The sequence below is a fragment of the Grampus griseus genome (genome assembly GCF_964374135.1).
Source record: "Grampus griseus genome assembly, chromosome: 21".
NCBI classification, from domain to species: domain Eukaryota; kingdom Metazoa; phylum Chordata; class Mammalia; order Artiodactyla; family Delphinidae; genus Grampus; species Grampus griseus.
Window position 1 is genome coordinate 10,437,894 of NC_139015.1, and position 23,439 is coordinate 10,461,332.

Consider the following 23,439-nt stretch of genomic DNA (forward strand, 5'->3'; position numbering starts at 1 on the left):
AGCATGAACTCTGTTCAGGCCCGGAGTCCTGTCACCGGAAAGAGACCATCTGGAAGGAAACCTCCTCTCCGGGCTCCAGGGTCCGGACTCCTGCTGTGAGCACTGCAGGTTCAAAAGGCACGGCGTCCCTCCCCCGCGCTGGAACCAGGGCTTCTCGGCAGGGCCGGGTCCCGGAGTGACTACTCACACTTTAATTAAAAGCTGGGAATAGAATAAAGTGATATTGAAAGCTTCACCACACAGCTGGAAAGTAAAACCTGGTGAAGTGACAGATGGGCGTGAGGGACAGCAAGGCTTTCCTGAATACGTCACCAATATTACAACGTAAGTGGAGACCTCGGCTGGCACTATTTTCATTGTTTACTTATTTATCCCATAAGAAAATGTGTACTTGTGAGTTGAGGTTTTTGAGGTACTGATGAAGACCAAACAGTCTTTGAGCATCAAGGTTTAAGTAAAAGGCATATCCAAGTACTTCTGTTTTATGTGGACACTGAAAACACGGAGAAACTGTATATTTTTAATCAGTGCGAACGATATGGAGCTGACTTTAGACACTCCTCTTCATATTTTATATTAAACTAATTCAACTCATGACGTCACTCAAAATAAAGACTGGCGCGCCTCTAGAGAGTTTCTCAGCACCGACATGGGATTCAAAGCGCTCTTTGACACGTACATTGTGCCCCTCTCTGGAATCCACACGTAAACTCCCAAACCAGCACGTGGGGATGCCACATTGGAAAGGACCACCTGACCGTCCCTCGAACCTAACTGCCCCTTCGCGTTTCACAGGAAAAAAGGCAACTCACGATATTGTATTTTTAAATAAAAAGACTTTATTCATGAAATAAGATAGCAGCTAATAGTTTAAGGAAGGCTGGGGGAGATATTTCTTTCACATGGGGGCACACATGCACCTTGGAAAATATTTGGCAAAGTCATAAAATTAGCATTTTTAGTCACCTGTAAAGTGCTGAGACATTAATCTCGGGTGGACCTGCATTGTTTTTCTTAACCATCCAGTAAGTAGAACATTGATAGATAACTACACGTGGAGCACAGCGAACTCACGGATCACTCGTGCACGACGCCCGCAGAAGGGGCCCTAAGTGCCAGTCTGCCGACCAAGGGCCACCTTTCCTGTGTCCTGTGTCCGCCGCCAGCACCGGCGCCCACCCTGACCAGCACCGTGCATCCTTCGGGATGTGCATTCAAAGCTAGAAGCGCTCCTGGTCGACAGATGCAAACACAGCAGGAAAGGATGGACCAAGACACCTTCTACGTCTCCTGAGACACTAAAACACACGCATCTCCAACGTGGGTATTTTGGCATTGACGCTTGAGTCTAAATGTTGACAGGCATTGAGGATTTTGGTTCAAAGCAAACGTTATTTGTGAAACGTTACAGATAACATAGTGCCTAAAAGTTTGTTAATATTTTTAATAGAAAAATGCGATATAAAAATACTACTTTGTTAAAAATATACAGTACACGCATTATACCACTTTGGAAAACGCAGTTCAACTCAGAAAGCACATAACGCCACCCGGCCTGGTATGTGTTACGTGGCTTTCTTCATTGTTACAAATTCTATTCTGGAGTTAAAAGATATACAACATAAATAAAAGTAGTGAATCTGAATCAAGTACAATTACTTTAAGAATTGTTAATACACCCCTCCACCAGTGAATATGCTGTATTTCCCCGTGAGTTCTGAGTCTGCGAGTTCTCTAGGTGACAGGCTACGAGAACAGGTCTGCAGCGTCCCGTGTTTATTAAGGACCACGGGGGTCAGAGGGGGAGCATCCTCCCGGGACCCCCATCCACTCAAACACGGCGTCCACCCCCCTTCCTCATGCGCGTTCACACGGGGCTCCCCTGCCTGGGGTGGAGGGAGGGGCTGCCGGAGATGCCGCCTTGACGATATTGCACTTTTCGGCCCCGAGACGGCTGGCGATTCACGCCCAGCCAGCTCAGAGGCGGCGGGACCGCTCGGGGTGTGTGACTTCACTGAAAGGCCACCCCCGAATCTCGACCCTGGCTCACACATTCAGCAGGGGGATCTGCCAGACCATGACGGACGAGGCCAACTCCTCCGGCCGCTGCTGCCTGGCCTTCCTGCTCACCCGCCGGTGGCCCTGTCCCCCACAGGCCACCAGCACGGAGCTGGCCTTAGCCTTCCTGGCCCGCCGCCCTCGGCCGGGGGAGCTGCAGGGGAGCCGCAGGGGGTCCTGGACGAAGCTCTCCTCTGAGCGGGGCCCCAGGGAGCCCGAGCCCTGGGAAGGCGTCGGGGACCCAGACGTGGAGGAGACGTCGCTGGCCTGGGCGAGGGAGCCCAGCGAAGCCCCCAGCCAGACGGCGTCGGGGCCGCTGCGGCTCGGGCAGGGCCCGGGCCCCTCACCGGGGAGCGTGTCCCTCTGGTCTTCATCCTGGGGGTCGGCACCGGGGGGCGGGCTGTCCCTGGGCTTGTCTCTGTCCGCCTTGGAGGCGGCTGTGGCCACGACCAGGAACTTGACGGGCCCATTGTGAGCATGGTAGGAGACCAGGCCTCGACCTGAAAGGACACAGCGCTCAGCAGGGCTCCGCATGCCGGGCAGGGCCCCGGGCACCCCCCGTCCACACGGCAAAACCCTGTACTCGACAGCTCAGAGTGAAAACAGCTTCCAGACCACGTTCTCGTGGATTTCTAGTGAAGTCCAAGAATGCTCTCAAAACCATGGTCTAAAATACAACCGTGGTTTTCGTCATTGGTATCTCAGTTCTGGTACTTGCGTGGTACTTTTAAAGGGATAAAGTAGATATTTTCCTGTTCTCTGTATAAATGCCTTCTCGCCTGCTCTAAGATAATATATTTAGGAAAAGTTTCCCTAAATCTTGGTTTTAAAAACTTAAATGCCTGGGGCTTCCCTGGTGGTGCAGTGGTTGAGAGTCCCCCGGCCGATGCAGGGGACACGGGTTCGTGCCCCGGTCCGGGAAGATCCCACATGCTGCGGAGCGGCTGGGCCCGTGAGCCATGGCCGCTGAGCCTGCGCGTCCGGAGCCTGTGCTCCGCAACGGGAGAGGCCACAGCAGTGAGAGGCCCGCGTACCGCCACAAAAAACAAAAACAAAAACAAACAAAAAAATCTTAAATGCCTGAAACATGTCAATGCTAGGAATAAGATGCCTAAACTATAAGTAGTTTCCTGCCATTTTTCACTTTAAAAAGATTCTGTGGTTTAGAATAAGTTAGTCCTATGGTGTCGATTAAAATGGGGGCTCTTCAGTTCAAGGGTGATGTGAGTTCAATTTTAAAAGAAGCACCAGAAGCTCCCTGTAGGCCTTTTTTATGAAATGCAGACTCCCCCATAACAGCGGGACTCCAAGGGCCAGGCGGGAACGGGATGTCCATTTTTAAGCGCCTCGCAGGTGAGGTGACAGAAATGGGGGTAGATGCCCTTTTCACCAAATGCTTTGAGGCTGAAACAGGGCCCTAGCACCTCCCTCCCACTCTGGCCGAAGCAGAGGACGTTACAGGATTCCTCAGCTGGGCGAGGTGACTTCCTCCATGAGCTGAAGGACAAGTCAAGAACTCCTCCAACAGCGGGTACTGGGGGAGGGTGAAGGGATGGGGACGCCCAGACACCAGGTATGGAGGTGCGATCTGACGCGACAGCCCAGGGGAACATCCCAGCATCACCGGGTGAACCTGAATGTGAGTGTTTCCTACACACCTGTGGTCCCCTCCCGGACACACAGCCAGAGGAACCCGAGTCCCTATGAGAAGGGGTGGCCAGAGGAACCCCCACAGAGGCATAGCACGTAACACACAGAACAGGACACAACTGAATACCCACTGTACGTCACATGGGGAACAAAGCCACGCTACAGAGCAGTGACACGCATGAGCTACGGTCACGTGACCAACAAGGATGCGCCTCAGAAATAACATGGAAAGAAAGCAGTCGGAGAGGAATACATACACTACGAGACGATGATAGAAAATGTGAAAATGGCACAATTAAAGACTTCTTTTTTAAAAAAGGTACAAGTTAGCAAAACTATGGAGAAAAACCAATGGAACGGTGACGTGAGACCCAGCAGGAGAACGGCTATGTTTGGTTGTCGGGGAGAAGCGTCCCCAGCTGTGACGGGAAGGGCTTCTGACTCCTGGGCCTTTACCACTCAAACTGCCCGTAGTCATCACGTACAGCTTCTGCATGTATCACAGGCAGGTCATAACGAAGACAGCAGTTAAGAAATGAATAAACCAAGTTGGAATTCCGTGATCCTAACAGGTGGATCACTGACAAAATAGGAATTTATCTAAAGCACAGACCTATTCGCAGTAGACCCGTGAAAGCTTGTTGAGGGAAGGAAGGGCTGCCTGCGGTCAGAGTGAAATAGTCCAGCGTTGACAGTAGAAAGAAACTATAGACAGAGATCTTTATTAACATTTCAATGAGTTTCCTACAAATCTTTTTCTCTGAGAGTTATTACATAATCGACATAAAATTTTAAGATCTTGGTTTTACTTAACTTACAGAATTAACATTTCTCTGTATCATTCCAAGCTCTCTGCAAACATCATTTGCACTGGCTGTGTTACATTCTAAAATGGCAACGCGACCACTGTCTTAGGCGTCTCCCTACTCCTAATTTTGGATGTTTAGGCCGTTTCCTGTTCTTTCTGCATCATGGTTTATTCCTAGAGTTGGCTGCTTCACGAGACAGAATTTCCTGAATTGGAAACCCTGACTCCTGACGCAAAAGCATCTTCAAGTCCTAAACACCAAAGTGCTTTCCAAAAAGGCTGTGCCCATTTGAGCTCCCCGCAACACTGCAAAACAGCACAACTGAGCTTTCTCAGATGCTGGGCCTCTTTCTTTGCAAAACATAAAAAAGCATCCATTTTCACTGAGCAAAACTGAACAGAATGATCAAAACCAACAGGTGGCAAAAAAGGTAACGTGAAAACACGTCCTGGGGATAAGGGTCTCCCTGGACCACTGACGTCAGAAACAGGAAGACAAAAGTATGACCTGATGATTCAAATTAATAGACATAGTCTTTACAGTAGGAAAGAAAGGAAGGAAAAAAGGAAGGGATGAAGGGAGAGAGAAAGCCACCTAAGTAATTTACACTGTTTAAGCAAAGACACAGCTGACCACGGACCCATGGGCTTGACGAGAGTACAGTACAGGACAGAGGCCTGGGAGACGCAGGCACTCGGGGGGTGCACTCACCGGTCACCTTGGGGATCCCCTGCAGACGAGGGACGGGCAGGGCCACCACGACGCCCAGGCTGGTGCCAACCATCAGCAGGCCGTGGCAGACGAGCAGGCTGGTCACAGACAGCCGCTGGTGTCCTGGGGGACAGGAGAGACTTGGCCCCGCAGTCTGGCCTCTGCAGCCCACACGCTGGGGCAGGGGCCCCGGGCACTGCCCAGAAACCCTACAGACCTGCCACAATGCTCCCCGGGCAGCCCCGAGCCCTCCCGGCCAGCGGGTGTCACCGGAGCCCTAGCCACACACCGCGGCTCCTTCAGCCGGACGAGCAAGAGAGAGATCTGGGGGGCGTCCTGGCTGCACCCCGGCAGAGCACGGCACGTGGCAGGCACGGCCACGGCCTCAGGACACGTGCACGGTGCTCTCAGCACCGCTGGCGCGGCCCTTCCAGAGCCGATCACACACTCCCGCCCCGAACCGTCCACGTAAATCATCCACTTCCAGGCAGAGCTGCACACACACACGTACACACACGCGCACACACGCACACACACGCATGTCAGACGGCAGCCCCGTGTGCGCAAGAGCCCACCTAGGCAGGTAAGAGGGAACCTCGCAGGTAGGACGGGCTCCCAGCGCAGCCCGCGCTCAGCATCACAGGGGAGAGACGCAAGCGAGCACCCAAAGGTTCCGTCGGAAGGAGACCATCCACGGCCTCGGTGGGAAAGTCCGGGAGGCGCGGACACCCAACGCTGGATTCCAAGGGCTTTGGAGCTTCTGGCTGTCTGCTCCGCCTTGTTTTGTTTTGTTCTGTAGTCGAGGCTCTGAGGCCCAGAGAGGTGGGTCAGCCTGACAACGTTAGGAAGTGGAGGGAAAGGTGCGTGCCTCCCCGTGACTCTCGTCTCAGGGACTGAGTCTGGGCCCCGAGCATCCCACCCCTGCCCTGACCCTGCCCACAGCACCACCACCTTCGACAGGGGCTTTAAGCCCCTCCTGGCGTCTCTGCTCAGCGCTCAAGCTCGAGAGCAGAGAAGGGTCACGCGGCTGCTCCCAGGAAGGCATGGAGGGCGCTTCGAAACAGCTGGGTTCTTCTGCTCTCTGGAAACGAGTCATTTTCAGTATCTCTGTGTTTGACCTAAGTTCATCTTAGATAAAAAGCATGGAAACAAATGGTCTCAACACCAAAGCCAAAGGCAGGTCACCACGCCCACTGAAGTTATTTTATGATTATTTAGGCAACGGAACACTGAAGCCAAACCCAGACAACAGCTACGAAAACTAAAGATCTGGTTTTACCTCTAAATACAGGCATATTTTTTGAAGAAGAGCTAATGTATTAAGTTCATCCAAATGCGTGCCCGTGGAAGCAGCTGGGGCTTCAGAGACGCCTGGGACCTGCGTGTCTGTCTACACCTGGGCCGGGAGCTGCCATTTCCAAACGCCAGGGAGAACTGCAGAAGCCATTTAGAAACACGGCTCTGGGCACAGCTCACGATTGCTATCCAGGGGCAGGTGGTCCCATCGTGGGGCAGCCCTTCGGAGAGGAGCTCCAGGGACCAGGGAACGTCCCAGGACACACGGGTGTGCCTTCCAGAGCAGAAGCCTCACTTGATGCCACGTGACCTAAAGATTCCCCACAGCTACGCTCGAGACAGAAAGCAAACCCGCAAAGCGGAGACCCTCCTCTCCAACCCTCTGGGAACCTTTGGTGGAAGCAGCTGATGGAGGCGACTTTTGGAACTGGCTCACTGCTCTGTGTTTTGTTTTGTTCCAGTGACGTACGGCCTCCGCCACTACCCTGGTGCACAGGGGCGGCAGGTTACATTCCATCTGGATATCTTACTTCTCAACACCAACGTGGAGAATGTCATGACAACGGGATGGACAGGGGACAGAGCTATTATTTCCCTTTTGCAGCCACTTTCTGAAGCTACCCTCCTGGAAGGAATACAGAAACTGGGGCAGTGGTATAGTCCTGTGGTCCTAGACGTGAATAAATTTCCTTTTTAACACACGAAAGTACTGGCAACAATAAAAACAAGCAGACTCTCATGACGTGGTCTCAGGGCTCGGTTCCGAGGTTGGCTGTGGGTTTTTATATCATTTAAGTCCACCCACACCCTCATTTTGGTAGCCAAGTCCTGCATATAAGCAAAAACTGTTTGTATGAATAAACTGTTTTGTGATTTATTTGATCGTCCTGAAATATTTTGGTCTGGGAAACTGAGTTTCCTTTAATTCTTCTCCAAAAAAGGAATTTGTGAGTTAAATTTTCTTTCACAGAGAATATATCATTTTTAAAATATCGGCCTAGGACTATTAAAGAAGCATCTGAAATACTTTTAATCTACCGCTTGGCTTTAAAGAAAACTAATGAGGAAAAGGGAATTTCAAACAGCCCACCTCCACAGTGAGAATTAACAGATCCTCGTAACATATGATGTGAAATAGTTCCAACCACTAATAAAAACATTAAGAAGATCTTACTTTCAAATTACAAAGGATAAAAGTTTACTACTTATTTTCATTCATAAATGCATTTTGAAAGTGACCTTCTATCCCCCTTAGGAATTTTCCCGCCTCTTTGCCTGTAAATAGCATATTAGGAACATCTGACTTTTCATCCTGTCTCCAGCTTTTACATCTGTGTTACGTTATATGCAGTGAAAATCTGGGAAACTCTCTAGTCTCTGTAAAGAAACTCTCTCCAGAAGTGGATCTCTCTAAAGAGAAAGGACAAAACAATTCAAAGGTACAGAAGGTGCCCTGTGTGGCGTCGGGATGGGGAAAAGTCACCGTGTGGGGAAAGGTTACGAAACATGACGAGAAGGGGAAAAACTACATGGTCGGTGGGAAAGACCAACGGAAACAACCCCGGGGCTTCTGGGAGGTGCTCCTGGGAGGACAACCCCAGACCTTCACTTCATCATAACAAACGCGAAAGCAGGGAAAACTGGGATGTTTTTCTTTCTAACTGGTTTGAAAGCCGTCAGTTCCAGCGAATGATGGTTTGTTCCATTTTCAAAGTAGTCTAGGATTCATCTTTAATTTCACATATGAAAGTTTAACTGAATGGTAATTAGGGAACGTGGAGATTTTCCCATTCCGGAGGGTCTGCAGACAGAGCTGCTGAGAGGTGTCCAGGCTACTCCTTGTGGAAGCACCAGCTGTGGCCTTCTGAGCTGGCCAAGCTGCAGGCAGAGGGGCCACCCACTCAGCATCGAAGGGGGCGGCGAGGTGGGAGGGGCGGGGCAGAGATGCCGACAAAGGCTGCAGTTGGCATGGGCCAGAAGTGAGTTATCAACGAAGGGGCAGGGGGAGCTGGCCGCTGTGTGATGCACGCTCTCCAGAAACCCTGCTGTCCTCTCACACGGGGACACAGGAGCACAGGAGAGGCCGCCAGGTTTATTCAAATGCTCACGAGAAACACACAAACAGGGGAGAGAATAGGAGAAGCAGCCAGCCTTCCAAGTGTGCTTGGAAAGCCTATGACTGGAACCCACTCCTGGCTCCCACCCGGGACAGAGACCAGGGAGGCGGGCAGGTTAGCGCAGGATTAACTGCTGGTTAAAGAGCCGCTGGTTAGCGCAGGATCAACTGCTGGTTAAGGAAGCTGCTAGTTAGCTCAGGATCATCTGCTGGTACAGGAGCTGCTGGTTAGCGTGGGATCAACTGCTGCTTAAGGAGCCGCGGGTTAGCGCGGGATCAATTGCTGCTTAAGGAGCTGCTGGTTAGCGCGGGATCAACTGCTGGTTAAGGAGCCACTGGTTAGCGCGGAATCAACTGCTGGTTAAGGAGCCACTGGTTAGCGCGGAATCAACTGCTGCTTAAGGAGCCACTGGTTAGCGTGGGATCAACTGCTGCTTAAGGAGCCGCTGGTTAGTGCGGGATCAACTGCTGGTCAAGGAAGCTGCTAGTTAGCTCAGGACCAACTGCTGGTTGAGCAGCTGCTGGTTAGCGCAGGATCAACTGCTGGTTAAGGAGCCGCTGGTTAGTGTGGGATCATCTGCTGGTTAAGGAAGCTGCTAGTTAGCTCAGGACCAAAACTGCTGGTTGAGCAGCTGCTGGTTAGCACAGGATGGCACCAGAGCCCAGGGGACACAAAATCCACTCCTCGGTCTGTTCCCTAACTCATAAATAACCTTGAGTCTGGTTTAAGTTGCTGAATTCCCTTATGATGTGGTTGATGGTACTTAGAAGAGTTACACTGACTTTTGTATTACATAGAAAATCGTGCCACTTGATTTGGTTACGTCACCCCTGGAAAGCAACGTGCTCACTCAGCGGGGACCTGGGAAGGCTAATCTGACAGGGGGCGGGGGTCTCAGCACTTTTTCATCCAAATACCCTCCCCTGACTGTTCTGGACAAAGAGGAAACAGCTGCATCCTGACATGACTCACGCAGCCTCCTGACCCGGAGGAGATGCCGCCCTCTGAACCACGGGCTGTAACCACCTTGGGGGCCGGGAAGGTTGACCGACGGCCCCTCGAAATGTGTGTGCTGACCCCAGGCGCCGTCATCCACTGTGTCTGCCAAGTATGATGTGGTTTACGGCAAAGCGCTCGAACTAGTGGTGCTCAGAACAGAGCCCCAAACCAGACAGAAAGATGCAGCTCAGCACACGAGTCCCAGTCCACAGGGGAAAGCACGCTGAGACCTCGAGGGAACTAAATAGGTTCTCAGTTCTGCTACAAAAAGTCACGAGTTACAGTATAGTATAGTAATTTTTTTTTTCCAATTGTGTTCTTTTTGGCCTGGGAAGGCTTCATCTCTAGAACCTACTGGAATTTTATATTCCAGTGAGAGCACGAAAGGACAGTTTACACGTTATTGCTATATATACATAAAAACCCCACTTGGGCAACATCACGAACACAACTCTAGAATGAGGTTTACACACGTGTCCAGGATGACGGTGGTCCAAGGACCTGCAATTCCACGGGCTCACATAGGGTGCAAACACGCACTGACACAAGTATTGAAGTGTCAGAGAGGACACAATGAAACACTTCTCACCGCGAAACACTGGCCCAAGGGTAAGGCGATTCAAAGAAGGACAGACAAGACGTGGGTGTCTGGCCTCCCTGTTCCCAAAAATGCAAGAAAATCAGACCAACGTCAGACGCCTTTCTGAGGACCACATTCAAGAACCACTGCCCAGGCGTAGCAAGAGGACTCTCATTCTAAGTGCTCCTGATTTCTGCTCTAACTGTCCACCTTCCTCACATCCGCCAGGTCTAGCAGCTACAAACCTGGGAGTAAAACATGAGATGCAGAGAAAGCACAGAATCCCCGGATACTGGTGAACCTGGACGTATTTCGCACACAGCAGGCAGATGCGGGAGAACACGCCACCCAAAGGCCCCTTCTGCATGGGGCTCGGGCTCGGGAGAAAGAGCCCTAAGTCCTGGCACAGGGATAAGAGGCCCAGGGCGGCGGGGGCCCCAGGGGGGGCAAGGACTGTGTGTGGTGATGGTGACAGCAGGCGGGGCACACCTGCCAAGGGGCCCAGGGACGTGGGGCCGCCAAGTGTCCCCACCTAACCACACGGTCTCCTGGCTCCACAGGAGCCCAGGCGGATCCTGACCTGAACAGTGAAAGCCACGCAGGTGGATAAGAAACAAGGGAGTCGTTAACTGGGGGATGGAAAGAAGGAAAGAAAACAAGATGAAGTACAGCCGGTGGCCCAGGTGCAAACAGGTTACGTGGCCACGGGTATGTGACCGCTGGGCTTTGGTACAACAGGGACCGGGGATTCGAGCACCCTGGGAGGGCTTCCCGCACAGGTCTGTTCACGCGGTGTGGGTGGCAGCCCACGTGCTGCACACCGGATCTTTCTCTTCTCCAACCGGGAGCCAGGAGACGCAGCCAACGTGGGAAAGGAGGGGAATGCCGTGCGGCGTGAGCCTGGTCCTTAAAAGCCCCGTGGAGACGTGGGCCAGTACACACCAGGCACACACACCTGTACACAGCAAGCAACGCATATACACACGAGTTACATACATACACACATTTGCAACATGCTTACACACACTAGCCACATGCCCTGCACAACAAGCCCACACGTGTACATACTAGCACACACCCGTACATAACAAGCCCAGGTGTACATACTAGCCACATGCCAGTACACAGCAAGCCGTGTACATACTAGCCACACGCCCGTACCTAACAAGCTCACGCATGTACATACTAGCCACACACCAGCCACATGCAGCCCCCACACCCCACTCCTGCACCTTGGCTCGTTTGACTCCCACTGCCAGGAACACCCTTCCCGCGTGGGGCTGGCGGAGCCCCGTGGAGCCCCCCCACCAGAGAGTCTCCTTTTCTCTGCCCTTCAACCTCAGATCCTTGCCCCCGCCCCCCGCCCCAGTGCTTTACTAACAGCACTAAACCGTCTGTGATGGGCGGCTCTGAGCTCTAAGAAGGGCGCTTTAGTTCGGGTCACCCGACAGCCCCGAGCCCCGGCCCCAGGGGATGTGGCACCGCCCACCAGCGCCCCAGGGCCCACCTGGCAGCATGTGGTGGACCGGGGTGGCGACGTTGACGTCCTGGAGATGTTTGAGCGTCTCTGTGTGGAAGAGGCGGAGCGTGGACCCCGAGGTGAAGGCGATCCAGATGCCCACGCCGGCAATGGCCATGTGTGAGACCACCATGCCCTCCTCCTGGTGGGCCTCCAGCTGGCTCTGCGGAGACCAAGGAGAAGGCGACGGCGGGGTGTCGGGGGTACAGCACGGAGCTGCACCCCACGTCGCCGTCACGGACCCGCCCTCTGGGCTGCGCGTGAAGCCTCGGGTGGCGCTGTTGTCCCCACCATGCCTGCGTGTCCAGCTGGCGCCCCGGATCTCACCTGCCCTCAACCACCTACAGCAAGGGCACCGTCACCCCAGATCCGCAGGTGCTGAGCAGCGCCCTGGACGCCTGTGGACCATCAGCACCCCCAAACCTGAGCGGGAACGAGGGCCACGTCTGCCTGCGAGGAGGCCTGTACAGGCAGCTAAGCCCCTGCCGAGCTCGCAGGGTCCCCTCGGTGTCCAGCCCCGTCTGGTCCCCGGATGGCCACCTGCTGCTTCTCCGTTTGGCCAGGCCCTTCCCGAGCCTCCGGGCTGGGCTCTGCTCCAGGTCTCCATCCTGACAACCCTGCCCACGGGGCCCCCGGGAGGGAACTTTTGGAACTTGTCCCCGTGGTGGATGGGCTGGTGCTGGGCAGCTGTGGTCACTGCCTACCAGGGATTGGCGGGGGGCCGGTGGGGTGAAGCTTGGAGACACAGTGAGAAGAAACACTACCCTCAAAGAAGTCCTCTTAGCCCACAGCACGTCACAATCCTGCACAGCTCTCTAGCCTGAAAAGAGGTAACTTAAAACCCCCTAGGAAAAAAACAGGCTTATGCCTCTGTCCCCTTCCTCAAGGACTGAGAACAGTGCGGGACGCTCTTTACAACCCACTATGCGGCCGAGGGGGCCAAAGGCGCCATCCTCGCACGCCTACCCGCGTGGAAAGGGCTCGCCGGTTAGCCCCTCACGCTGCACCCACGCCGCGCGGCACTCCCGAGCTGGACCGAGGGGGACACGTGAGTCTCTGATTTTGTCGGAAGGGAGGCTGCCCGTCCAAGGGCACCACACCTTGTTTTAAGTGAAGACTGCAGCTGGACAGGCAGGGCTGAAGAGCGGCCTGGGGGTCGTCCTGAAGCCGGGACTCAGGCGTGACAGTGATTCTGGAGTTCGCAGACGCCCCCGATGGCCTGAGCGCTCAGTCCTGCCATCACCACCTGCCCGGGGCCGCACGTTACCTCCGGAGTACCCGCGCACCTCCCGGGAGGGAAGACGAGGACCCTGCTCTCGGGACGGACAACTGGCTCAGGCCCTCGGCCCCTCCTGCAGCCAAAGCCGGGGGGCCGCCGTTTCCTCCGAGATGCCCGTGCTATGCTCACCTCCACAGACATCTCCCTCCGCGCACGTGTGCACCCTCCCACAAAGCGACCCCGATCATCACAGGTCTAATTTAAACACGCGTCAGCGGGGACGAGCCGGTGCCGGCGGTTAGGAAGGACCCCCGAGTTCTTAAAGAGTGAGTCCTCCTGAGTAAACACGTATGACTGGAAACGCTGGGCCACACGGCAACTCCACGTTTCACTTTTTGAGGAAGGACAGACTGTTTTCCAACAGCTGCCCCATGTCACGTCCCCATCGGCGATGCGTGCAGCTCTCGACTTCTCCGCGTCCTCTCGGCACTTGTTAACGTCCCTTCTCTATTGCTGTCATCCTCGTGGGCGTGACGTGATGTCTCATGGTGGCTTTGGTTTGCATTTCCCTAAGGACTAAGGATGGTGCACCCCCTTCCCTGTGTGGCCGACTGTGTATCTTCTTTGTAGAAATGTCCGTTCGGATCCTTGGTCCGTGTCTGAACTGGACTATTTTTCTTTTGATCGTTGATCTGTAGTTATATAAGCTGTTTGTTACGCACTGTCGGCAGATACACGATTCTTAAGTATTTTCCGCCATTCCGTGGGTCGTCTTTTCACTTTGCGGATGGCCCGTGGAAGTGGCTTGGGCTGCCCTGTACCACAGAAACAGACATGGCTTTCCTCTCTGGCAGGCTTCAAGGGGGATAGCTTCCATGCTGTTTTGTGAACCGGCACAGATCCCCTCGGAGGAAGCCCACTGCCGAGACCAGGGCTGCAGGAAGCGGTAGTACTTTCGCGTCCCACTGCCCTGTGTGTGTATCACCGCGCAGTAAGGTTTCAGCAGCAGAGCGGGGCTGACGGGGAGGAACGGGGCAAGCGGCCCACCCCTCCCACATGCGCTGAGTCTCGGCCTCACGGCTCTGCGTCTCTGAAGAGGAGAAGCCCAGCTGGTCCTTCGGGTCAGCTCAGGACAGAGCGCTCCCTGCTCCCGGAAGGCCATCTCTGGCAGAGCAAGGCGGCTTCCAAAGAGAGGTTAAAAAGGGAAGAAAAACGTCACGTGATGCTGAGAAGTCCTTGTGCTACCTGAGCGTAAAGGAGCACAGGTACTCGCTCTCCCGGCTGCTGGCTCTTTCACAGTTACTGTTGAAACTTCTTGTGGAAGAAGAGAGAAACTCGCGGTCTGCTGGTCCTCAACCCCCGCTTCTTTCTAAGAACTCAGCAAGCCCGGGGAGGAGGCAGCCCAGAGCCGCTGCTGGTCGGGGCCCACCCCGTCCCTGCCGTCCAGCGGCTCCGTTCGGTTACTGCCTTGGCCGCCCCACTCCCATCCTCTGTCTTGCGGGCCATCTTGTCCCACGCGTCCTGCACGCTGCTTCCCGGCCGTCCTGTGGCCACCTCCACCGCTGCAGCGGCTGCCCGGGTCCACCACTGTCTGCTCACGGGTCTTCGGCGTCTCACAACTGGCTGTTTTTCTTTACAGAAGTGCCTCGTTTTGCAAAGTCTACCTCAGATTCTCCCTCTCTGTCCTCCACCCACGGGGAGTGGAATTCTCCCGACAGAGCTCTGGAACAACCTTCTCAGTGAGTCTTCAGTCCCCAGTCTCACCCCCCTTTCAACTCCTTGCAAAAAAAAGTCCTCGGAGAAGACAGATTTCCTGGCGTCTGTCCCTTGGTTAAATCCCCACATGGCCCCCGTCGCGCACAGCGTGGCGGGGCTCAGGACGTCACGCGCCGATCTGCCCCGGGAACCGAGCCAAGCGCGGCTGCCCTCACGGTCACGGCCTCGGCCTCACCAGAGCTGCCCAGACGGGCCCCGTGAGCACTCACGGCAACAGAGGCTGAAACCCCGGGAACCGAGGCGGGGACCGCACGCTCCTGCGTGCGAGGGACCAGGTGCCCTCCGACCACACCTGCGCCAACCCCACGTCCCCACGCGCGGACTCACCCTGTTTCTGGGCAAAGGTCCTCCAGGAACTGCCTTCTCGTGTCCTGACACACAGCACTCCTCCTCTGAGATGTCGTGCGTTTTTGCCGCCCGCTGAAGTCCTCCTCTCCCCGGACAGGGCGGCTTTACGGGCCTGTGACCCTCGCGGGGTCTCAGGCTCAGAGGGCTCCGCACCTGGCGTGATGCTCGGGCTGCTGGCATCTCGGAGTCCGGGCTAACTGACGTTGGACGTGGGGCCCTGCAGGTGCCGTAGTCAGTCCTGACCCCAGACCTGCCCCCAGGGGCCAGGTAGCTGGTGCTGCCCTCACCTGTTCCGGCACGGCACCTGGGCTGTGAGTTCTTCCTGGGCTTTGGGTTTTTTTGGACAGCACTGTACTTCTTAAATGTGTGACACGTTTGTGCTGGATGATGGGTGATGTGAACGATAATTTATCTCTGGGATGCTGGCCATTGTCTCCCACCTTCTCAGAGGCTTGGTCTTCTGTGTGAAAACAGGAACTTTGGGCAACAGGGTGTCGGAGTCTCCTGCCACCTTGAAATCATGCGGATCTGAAGGTCTCTGCAGGGTAGGGTAGCAGGGCCGGGACCGGCAGTAGGTGTTCAAGAACCGGTCTGCCTACCAGCTTGGGCCTGTCGCCTCTGTGCCCTGCATTTGTGTCTTTCTATACGATGACGGGAATTTATCTCATCAGGAAAAAAACGCATCAACTCAGAAAACGCTCTGCTACTAGGTCACCTTTAGTATCGTATCCATTTCATTCTTTCATTCTATTTTTGTCTTCAACGTTGGGGGTAGGGTTGGAAGGAAAGCTTTTTCTTCTTCTCCTGTCCTTCTGTCTGTCTGTCCTGAGTCAGGAACACTGCACATTGCAGAAAATCGAGAGTAAGGAAGGACAGGTCTTACTTTAAACAGCTCCAGTAATTAAACCGAAACTACCTGTGAAATCGGGGCTCCGAGAAACAAAGCTGTGAGGTCAGCACCCGCCGTATCCTCAACAAACCGCCCGCTCTTCAACGTCAGGTTGCTTTCAGAGCTGCGTTCATGTTCCTAAAGCTCAACGTTTTCTTAAAGGGCATGAAGTAAACCCCGTGAAGAAGGCCCTACGTAGCTGGGAAGGAAGAAAGAAGGCGCCCCCCCACCCCAGATCCAGGTGCAATGACTGCAGCTTCATTACGTGCATTTAACGCTTATCCTTCCCCGTCTGCTTCCCCTGACCTGGCGGGAAGGCGGGGAGTTTTATTGCTGCCGCGCTGGGCACGCACAGCCCGCCTGGCTCGGCACCTCTGGGTGAGGTGCTCGGCGCTGCCCCATCAGAACGTCGAGCTGGCACTGCAGCCCCGCTGTCCCCGCTGCAACTGTGCCAACCACTGCCGTGCAGAGGCCACCGCGAGAACGTTCATGCCCCTGGACATCAGAACTCACACCCTGCTCAGCCCACCGCAGAGCGAGTGCAGCCTCGTGGCCCCATGTCGCTGGCCCTACAGACAGGGCACATTCAGGGAGTTTCCCTGTAGCAGCTGCCCTCACCCCAACCAAAGAGGCTGCAGACGCATTGCGGTTTCAAGCCTGCAGAGCTGCACTGGTACCCCAACTGTGGTTTCCCTGCCCGGCGGAACTACTGGATAAATTACGTTTTTTTAATAACAGAGTAGATTTTGCTTCTCTCTCTATAAACACATTTCCTCATTTTGGTACTAAAAATGCACAGAAAGGAGGCTCTTATTTAAATCCAAATATGTTACTTCTGAGCCTTCAAGATTTACAGCATATACATCCTTTGGAGCATGTGGAAATAACCCTTTAATGATAATAAGGTCATAACGTTATGTTAGTCTGGAATCGCCTTGGCGGCAGCTATAGAAACCATCATTCCGGCTTTTGGTACGAATTTATGGCAAAATTAACGTATTGGTTTTGGAGAGATGTTCTAAAGAAAGATTGTTACGTTATTATTCCTTCTCTGTGAAAAGAAACTGAAATACAGTTAACAGAATGCTATTTCTGGCTCTTGTATATTTACTCTAATAATAATTTATTCTAGTAATAAATGGCAACCACTACTGGGGTGCTCTTTGCTGGCAATATTACCTCTCATTTTGATGAGGAAGTTGGTTGATCGCCAGCTTGTGGATCAGAGCCTGAGGCCCAGGTGAGCGGCTCACCTGCGACCACCGTGCAGTGCAGGGTTGAGTTAGGATCTGGAATCTGACCCTCACTACGTCACCGATAAGGTGCGACACTGCTGGTGTACAAGGCAGTGGAATACAGCCCAGCAGTGGTTACAGCGTCTATAAAGTGCCCTGCACAGGGGCCGTGGTTAATGACCTCTCCACACCCCACTGAGGGCTTCTTATTACTCTGAGGCACGTGAAGTAAAAAGGAGCAGGTGGAGAGAAGTAGAAACAAGAAGTTACCATAAAAATACTGGGCAGAGACTTCCCTGGCGGTCCAGTGGTTAGGACTGCGCTCTCACTGCCAAGGCCCTGGGTTCAATCCCTGGTCAGGGAACTAAGATCCCAGAAGCCACGCGGTGCGGTGGGGGAAAAAAAAAAACAAAAAAACGAGCAAAAGCAATTTCACAGGTTTGTCTCCTGCCTCCTATTCTGGACATCAGCCCCATCTCCTCTATGGCTGGCCGGCTGACCGGCTGACCCCGTCACTTGAGGAGGCTCCGTCCTGCGGGCCCCTGGGGAGCTCACGTCGGAAACAACACAGGTGGAAGAACGGTTTGCGGTCTAACAGCAAGAGTGCCAGCCTAGAGTCCATGCGGGACCGAGCTCCTGGCCGCAGCACCTCGGCTCCTGGGCGTGGACCTGTTCCCCAAGCCGCCCACAGGGATTCGGGGCAGCATCTGAAGAGGCCCCGGATCCACAGAGAGATGGGCCCACCCCCTGCAACCCTCACCTGAACACACTTCCCTTCCCACTACCTTCCTTGTGAGGGTTGCGAGATTTTCACTTGTGAGGTAGTTCACTGGCTGCAAAAGCACCCGTGTTATAGGAGTTTCCTTAGGGCAGAGCGGAGCGAAGAGACAGACGGTGATGAACAGGTAGGAAATAAGTAGGTCTGTCTCATCTTTAACAATAAAAGGAGTAATATGGCTAAACACATTACATGTGTATCGCATGTTTTAGTAACATGGCTAAAACATTCAAGAGGTCCAATGAGAAGTGAAATTCATCTTCTCCATGTGTATATATGTACACACACACATACACGTGTATGGCTACATGTTTACGTACGCCCACGTGTGAGTACACTATCTGTGTGTGTGTATTGTGAGTACGTCGCCTACTTGTATTTCTTCTTCTGTGAGCTGCCTGTTCATGTCCTTTGAACGTTTTCTATTAGCTTGGTTTCTTCTCTTTAACTTAGCAAGAATCCTCTTTCTATAAGAACACTAACACTTGGTGGCAGGTGCAGCAAATATTTTATCAGTTTTCATTTACGAGAGTTTTGATACAAACAACACACAGTAGATGTTAAAAAAAAAAAAAAGGTTCTAAAACTTCACCAAATTTATCATATTCTTTACCGTGGCAACTTCTAGGTATACGACGTATCTGGAAAGATCCCCCCACTGCAAAGTCACGGAACCATCCTACTGTTTGTACCTTGTCAGTCTGTGGCTTTGTTTGTAATTCTAACATCCCTCGCTCCAGAATGCCGCCAATGGTGAACAGCTGGGGCCTGAGACGCAGTCTGGTTTCTCCCAATGACTATGATCTCTACTGAATAATCCATTTATCACACTGACTTGAAACGCCTCTTCAATCAAACACTAATTTTCCACATGTCCTTGAACACTTACTAGTATGTTCATACCGAATACACCTTTTAAAGTAACGTCTGTGTTAAAGGTAAATAACAATCAGTCCCTGGATGTGGCTAGACAAGGGCTGTGGGACTTTCGAGTTAATCCTTCCTTCTAAGCCACACTAGGAGGGATTTTCTTTCCGCACAGAGCCGCAGGCAGGACACTGCCTGACCTTTCTACCCGCGAGGGGCGATCCTCGACATCAGCCTGGGAAGTTAGTCGCACTGGTTCTGAAGTGCATCTTCCCGCACTGTGTAGCCACTTAAAATGACTTACCTCCACGGCGTGAGTCTCCACGCTGATTACAGACACTTGACCTCCAGACGCCGCCCACAGTGTGTCTTCCATCATTAGCAGACTTCGAACTGGGAGGATGCCTAATTTTATCACTGTTTGAGGTTCGGAATTCCAGGATCCATCTTAAAAGAAGATATTTCTTTCAATTTCATTCAAATTCAGTTTCTCAAACAGACATCTCTCCAAAGAAGAAATACAGATGGGCAACAGGTACATGAAAAGGTGCTCAACATCACTCATCATCAGGGAAATGCAAATCAAAACCACAATGAGATGTCACCTCGCACCTATCAGAACAGCCATCATCAAAAATACAAGAAAATACAAGTATTGGTGAGGATGTGAAGAAGTGACAACCCTTGTGCACTCTCGGTGGGAATGTAATAAATTGGTGCAGCCACTGTGGAAAACAGTATAGAGGTTCCTCAAAAAACTAAAAATAGAACTGCCGTACGATCCAGCAATTCTAGTCCTTGGTATATAACCGAACAAAACGAAAACACTAATTTGAAATGACACTTGCACCCCAATGTTCAATGCAGTACTATTCACAGCAGCCAAGACCTGGAAGCAACCTAAGTGTCTATTAACAGATGAACAGATAAAGAAGATGTGGTACCTACATACGATGGAATATTACTCAGCCATAAAAAAGAATGAAATCTTGCCATTCGTGACAACACGATGGAACTTGAGGGCATTATGCCAACTGAAATGAGTCAGACAGAGAAAGACAAATACCGTATGATCTCACTTTTATGTGGGATCTAAGAAAGCCAAACTCATAGAAACAGAGAGTAGAAGGGTGGTTGACAGGGGCTGTGGGTGGGAAAATGGGAGATGTTGGCAAAGGGTTCAAACTTCAGTCATAAGATGAATAAGCTCTGAGGATCTAGTGCACAGCATTACGATTACAGTTAACAACACTGTATGGTACACTTAAAAGTTGTTAAGAGACTAGATCTTAAATGTTCTCACCACAAAAAAGCAACGGTAAGTATGTGACGTGATGGAGGTGTGAGCTGGCAGACGGCGGTGATCATTTTGCGACATGCATCTAATCAAGACACTGTACACCTCAAATCTACACAAAGTTATATGTCAGTTACAGCTCAATAAAGCTGGGAAAAAAGGTTCAAATACCCCCCTCTCCAATTAAATAACTCAAAGCCTAAATACATTCATAACACTGGAAGAAATGGACACAGACACTCCAAATCAAGTTGGGAGGCCTGCTAGACCAGACATATTATAGTAATTTCAAAATTTCAACTTGTTAATAATTCCCATGAAATTTAATCTCTACCGGATCAGTGGAAAAAACAACTTGAATGAGCAAAGCCGTGCTACCAAAGCCAGATAAAGGTCGAAGAGAAGAGAAACAGAGAATCCCACGATAACCACTCACATGGTTCTAAATAAACGTGTATTTAAACACAAATCCCATCCAGCAGGAGAGAAACAACGCGTCCTCGGCAGAGCAATCATGCCCCCCGAGGTGCCCCTGATCCTGACACCCACCCCCATCCCCCGAATCCGCCTTCAGAAGGAACGGCTCCTGCCCTTCCAGCCCCTCGCGTCCCAGGGACCTGCAGTGGCTCTAGCCTCAGGACTCCTGAGATGGACGCTCCTCCTCCAGGGCTCGCCTGACTGCCGTCCTCCAAAGAGCCTGGACCCCAATGCCTGCAGGCGCTCCTCCCAGGGCTCCTGAGCCCCCCAGTCTCCCCCGCAAGCTGGCCTAAGCCCTAGTTTTATGGTCTGTTTATGGTCCAACCCCTCAGGGTGTGAGAAGTAGGACTGCTCGAGTCTGTGGCCACAGGGGATCAGCCCAGGGTCTCCGGGCCCCCAGCCTGGTGACAGCCACACCACACCGAAGGGGCATGCACCTCACTCCACCCCAAAGAGAAGCCCCGAGGGCCCTGAGCAAGGGCAGGATAAAGGCCTGCACTGAACGCATCCCTTTGAGGAACACGGAGAAGCCAGCAGGAGGACTGACTTTGCAACGATGGCGGGTGGCTGTCTGTCTCACACACTCCTTTAAGGACCGAGCGAGTCACAGGTGCCTCGGGACGAGGGGTGATAAAAGCCGATGAGCCTCGCGTTCTGCGAGGCCCGGTGCAGAGTGACACTCCCTCGGCCCACCCCAGGCGCGGCCGTGGCCCCTGCCGCCCTGCAGACGCGCCTGTGTCCCGCTCACCGTCCGCCCTGGCGTAGATGGCCACGGCCCCGTTGACCAGGCCGGCGTACAGGCTCTGGGGCGTGCAGGCCAAGCTCATGACCGTGGATTTCTCGGGAGTAAAGAAGTGCTGGAGCCGCACCTTCTTGGAGCCTTGGCTGCTTTTATAAATGGAAATGCTGGAAAAGAGAAATGGCAGCTCATGGGTACGTTTGCTCACAGGAAGTGCAAGCCCGCCGAGCAGAACCACGTTCGACCTTCCTGTCCTTCCCCCGCATCCTGCCACTCCTTCCAGAAACATCCCACTTGGCCGTGTTGTAAAGACGGCTACCACTTTGATCTCCCTCTTTTTTCTTTTAAAAGAGAAGTTCTCCGTTATTAAACAAACAAACAAACACCTTAGTTCTTCCTGTAGATCTAGGAACTTCACATCAGGAAAATCATCGTAACTCTCCTTTATACTCTGACCATGTTCCGTGTGAGAATAACACAGAACAAGGCTCTGTCTCATTGCAAAGTGTAAGCGTGACGTGCACTTTAAAGCATGAACAAGGATGAAGCGTGTCCACGGCAAAGGGCAGGAAGAACTAGAACTTTCCCCGCAAGGAGCTGCTGCCCCCCTGGGTTTCCTAGGGTGACTTCCTCAGTCACTGGCTCCTTCAAAGTCCTGGACCCAACAGTCTCCACCCGCGTCCCAACAGAGGGGGGTCAGGGAGGGGCTGGCGGACTCCGCCGCCTCGCGGCTGGCAAAGCCGAGGGGCCCGTGTGCGACGCTCACCTCCCCTCCTCCGTCCCCAGGCAGACGGTGGGGATGCCCAGCACTCGGCCCCCCGTGCTCTCGGGCTCCCGGAGCCTGTCCTCTGCGGGCACATACACCATGCACAGGACGCGGGACTCCACGTTGAAGCACTCGATGACCTTGGGGCTGGAGTTTTGAAAGGAGACGATGGCTATCTGACCCATCTGACTGGTGCAGCTTCCGATCTGGGGGGTTCGGGAGGGAAGAAGTGGGCTGCAAGGGGCTCCACAGCACGTGCACGGCTGACACCCCACAGCCACGGCAAGATCCGGCTCCCACGTGGGAACCAGCTGGCCGATGAGGACCAAATAACCTTTAAACAGTCTGCTCACAGAGCCCCGCTCCCTCTGCAACATGTTTAATTAGGTCATCTTTTTCTTTTAATTTTAATAACAAGAACACAGCTTTGTTTTTATAAAAGTCACATTTATATCCTTTAAAAACCACACACCTAGCACCACAGGATGGTAAAGGCCTATCCGTGCACAGTTCAAAGTCTGAAAAAGCAGGCTGGTGTCAATTTTACAAGAGGCCTTGCCTGAAGAAACAAGGGCTTAAAAAGAGACAAAAAGGGGTGAGACTGGATCTCAAAGTGGGTCCCCGGCATTTAACACATCAGGGAGTGTTGCTGTTTTTCTAGAACTTGTACTACTGCTGCCATGATATTTATGAGCCCCCTGTTTGCTGGATCACTTAGGAACACTCGGCAAGGTTTGTTTCCCAACTTAAACCTAAATTTGATCGTCTTTTCAGTGGGAAGGAGCCGGATCCTGTTACCAGGGAAGAGCACGCCTGGCTCTACACGAGAACGCTCGCCTGGTTCCGGGCAGTGTGCGTTCTTCACAAATACCTCTTCTTTTCCATCAACATTGAGGATGTCGTGACCCTCTCCTTATTCTAACGGATTTTCCCCTTCTGATCAATAAGCTTCCTGCCTTTCCCGGGACAATGTCGAACTGCCAGGCCCGCTCGGGCCTACAGGAAGCGGGGGTCTGACCAGGTGCGGTCCTGAAATGGAAAAAACCTCCTCTAAAATTCAAAAGCCCTGAGGGAATTCAGCCCATCCCTTCGTTCTGGGCTGAGTGCAGAGAGCTATCAGCTCATCAGGCTGTTTTCTTTCCAAAACTCAACCAGGGACTCCAAGCAGGCCAGCGCTCTGGCTGTGAGACGGGGCGGGGTGTGTGGGGAGTTACGCGGGGTCAGGACACCCGGGAGAGAGCCAGGTGGGGCTGCAAAAGGACAGAGGGCCCATCGTGGAGGAGGTCTGGCAGCTCCCCACAAGGGGGGC

General features: G+C 53.0%; 1 protein-coding gene across 1 annotated transcript in view; it reads right to left on the reverse strand.

Annotated features, from left to right (window-relative positions):
- Nucleotides 1–863: 863 nt before the first annotated feature.
- Nucleotides 864–23,439, reverse strand: part of ARHGEF10 (Rho guanine nucleotide exchange factor 10) — a gene marked incomplete at its 5' end in the record, with an annotated part of 88,723 nt that continues 66,147 nt past the window's right edge. Inside the window, 6 exon segments of the mRNA XM_082680255.1 lie at nucleotides 864–2,558; nucleotides 5,229–5,351; nucleotides 11,728–11,902; nucleotides 19,156–19,298; nucleotides 21,374–21,531; nucleotides 22,131–22,336. Of these exon segments, the coding sequence (XP_082536381.1) occupies nucleotides 2,047–2,558; nucleotides 5,229–5,351; nucleotides 11,728–11,902; nucleotides 19,156–19,298; nucleotides 21,374–21,531; nucleotides 22,131–22,336 (1,317 nt within the window). The 3' untranslated portion in view covers nucleotides 864–2,046.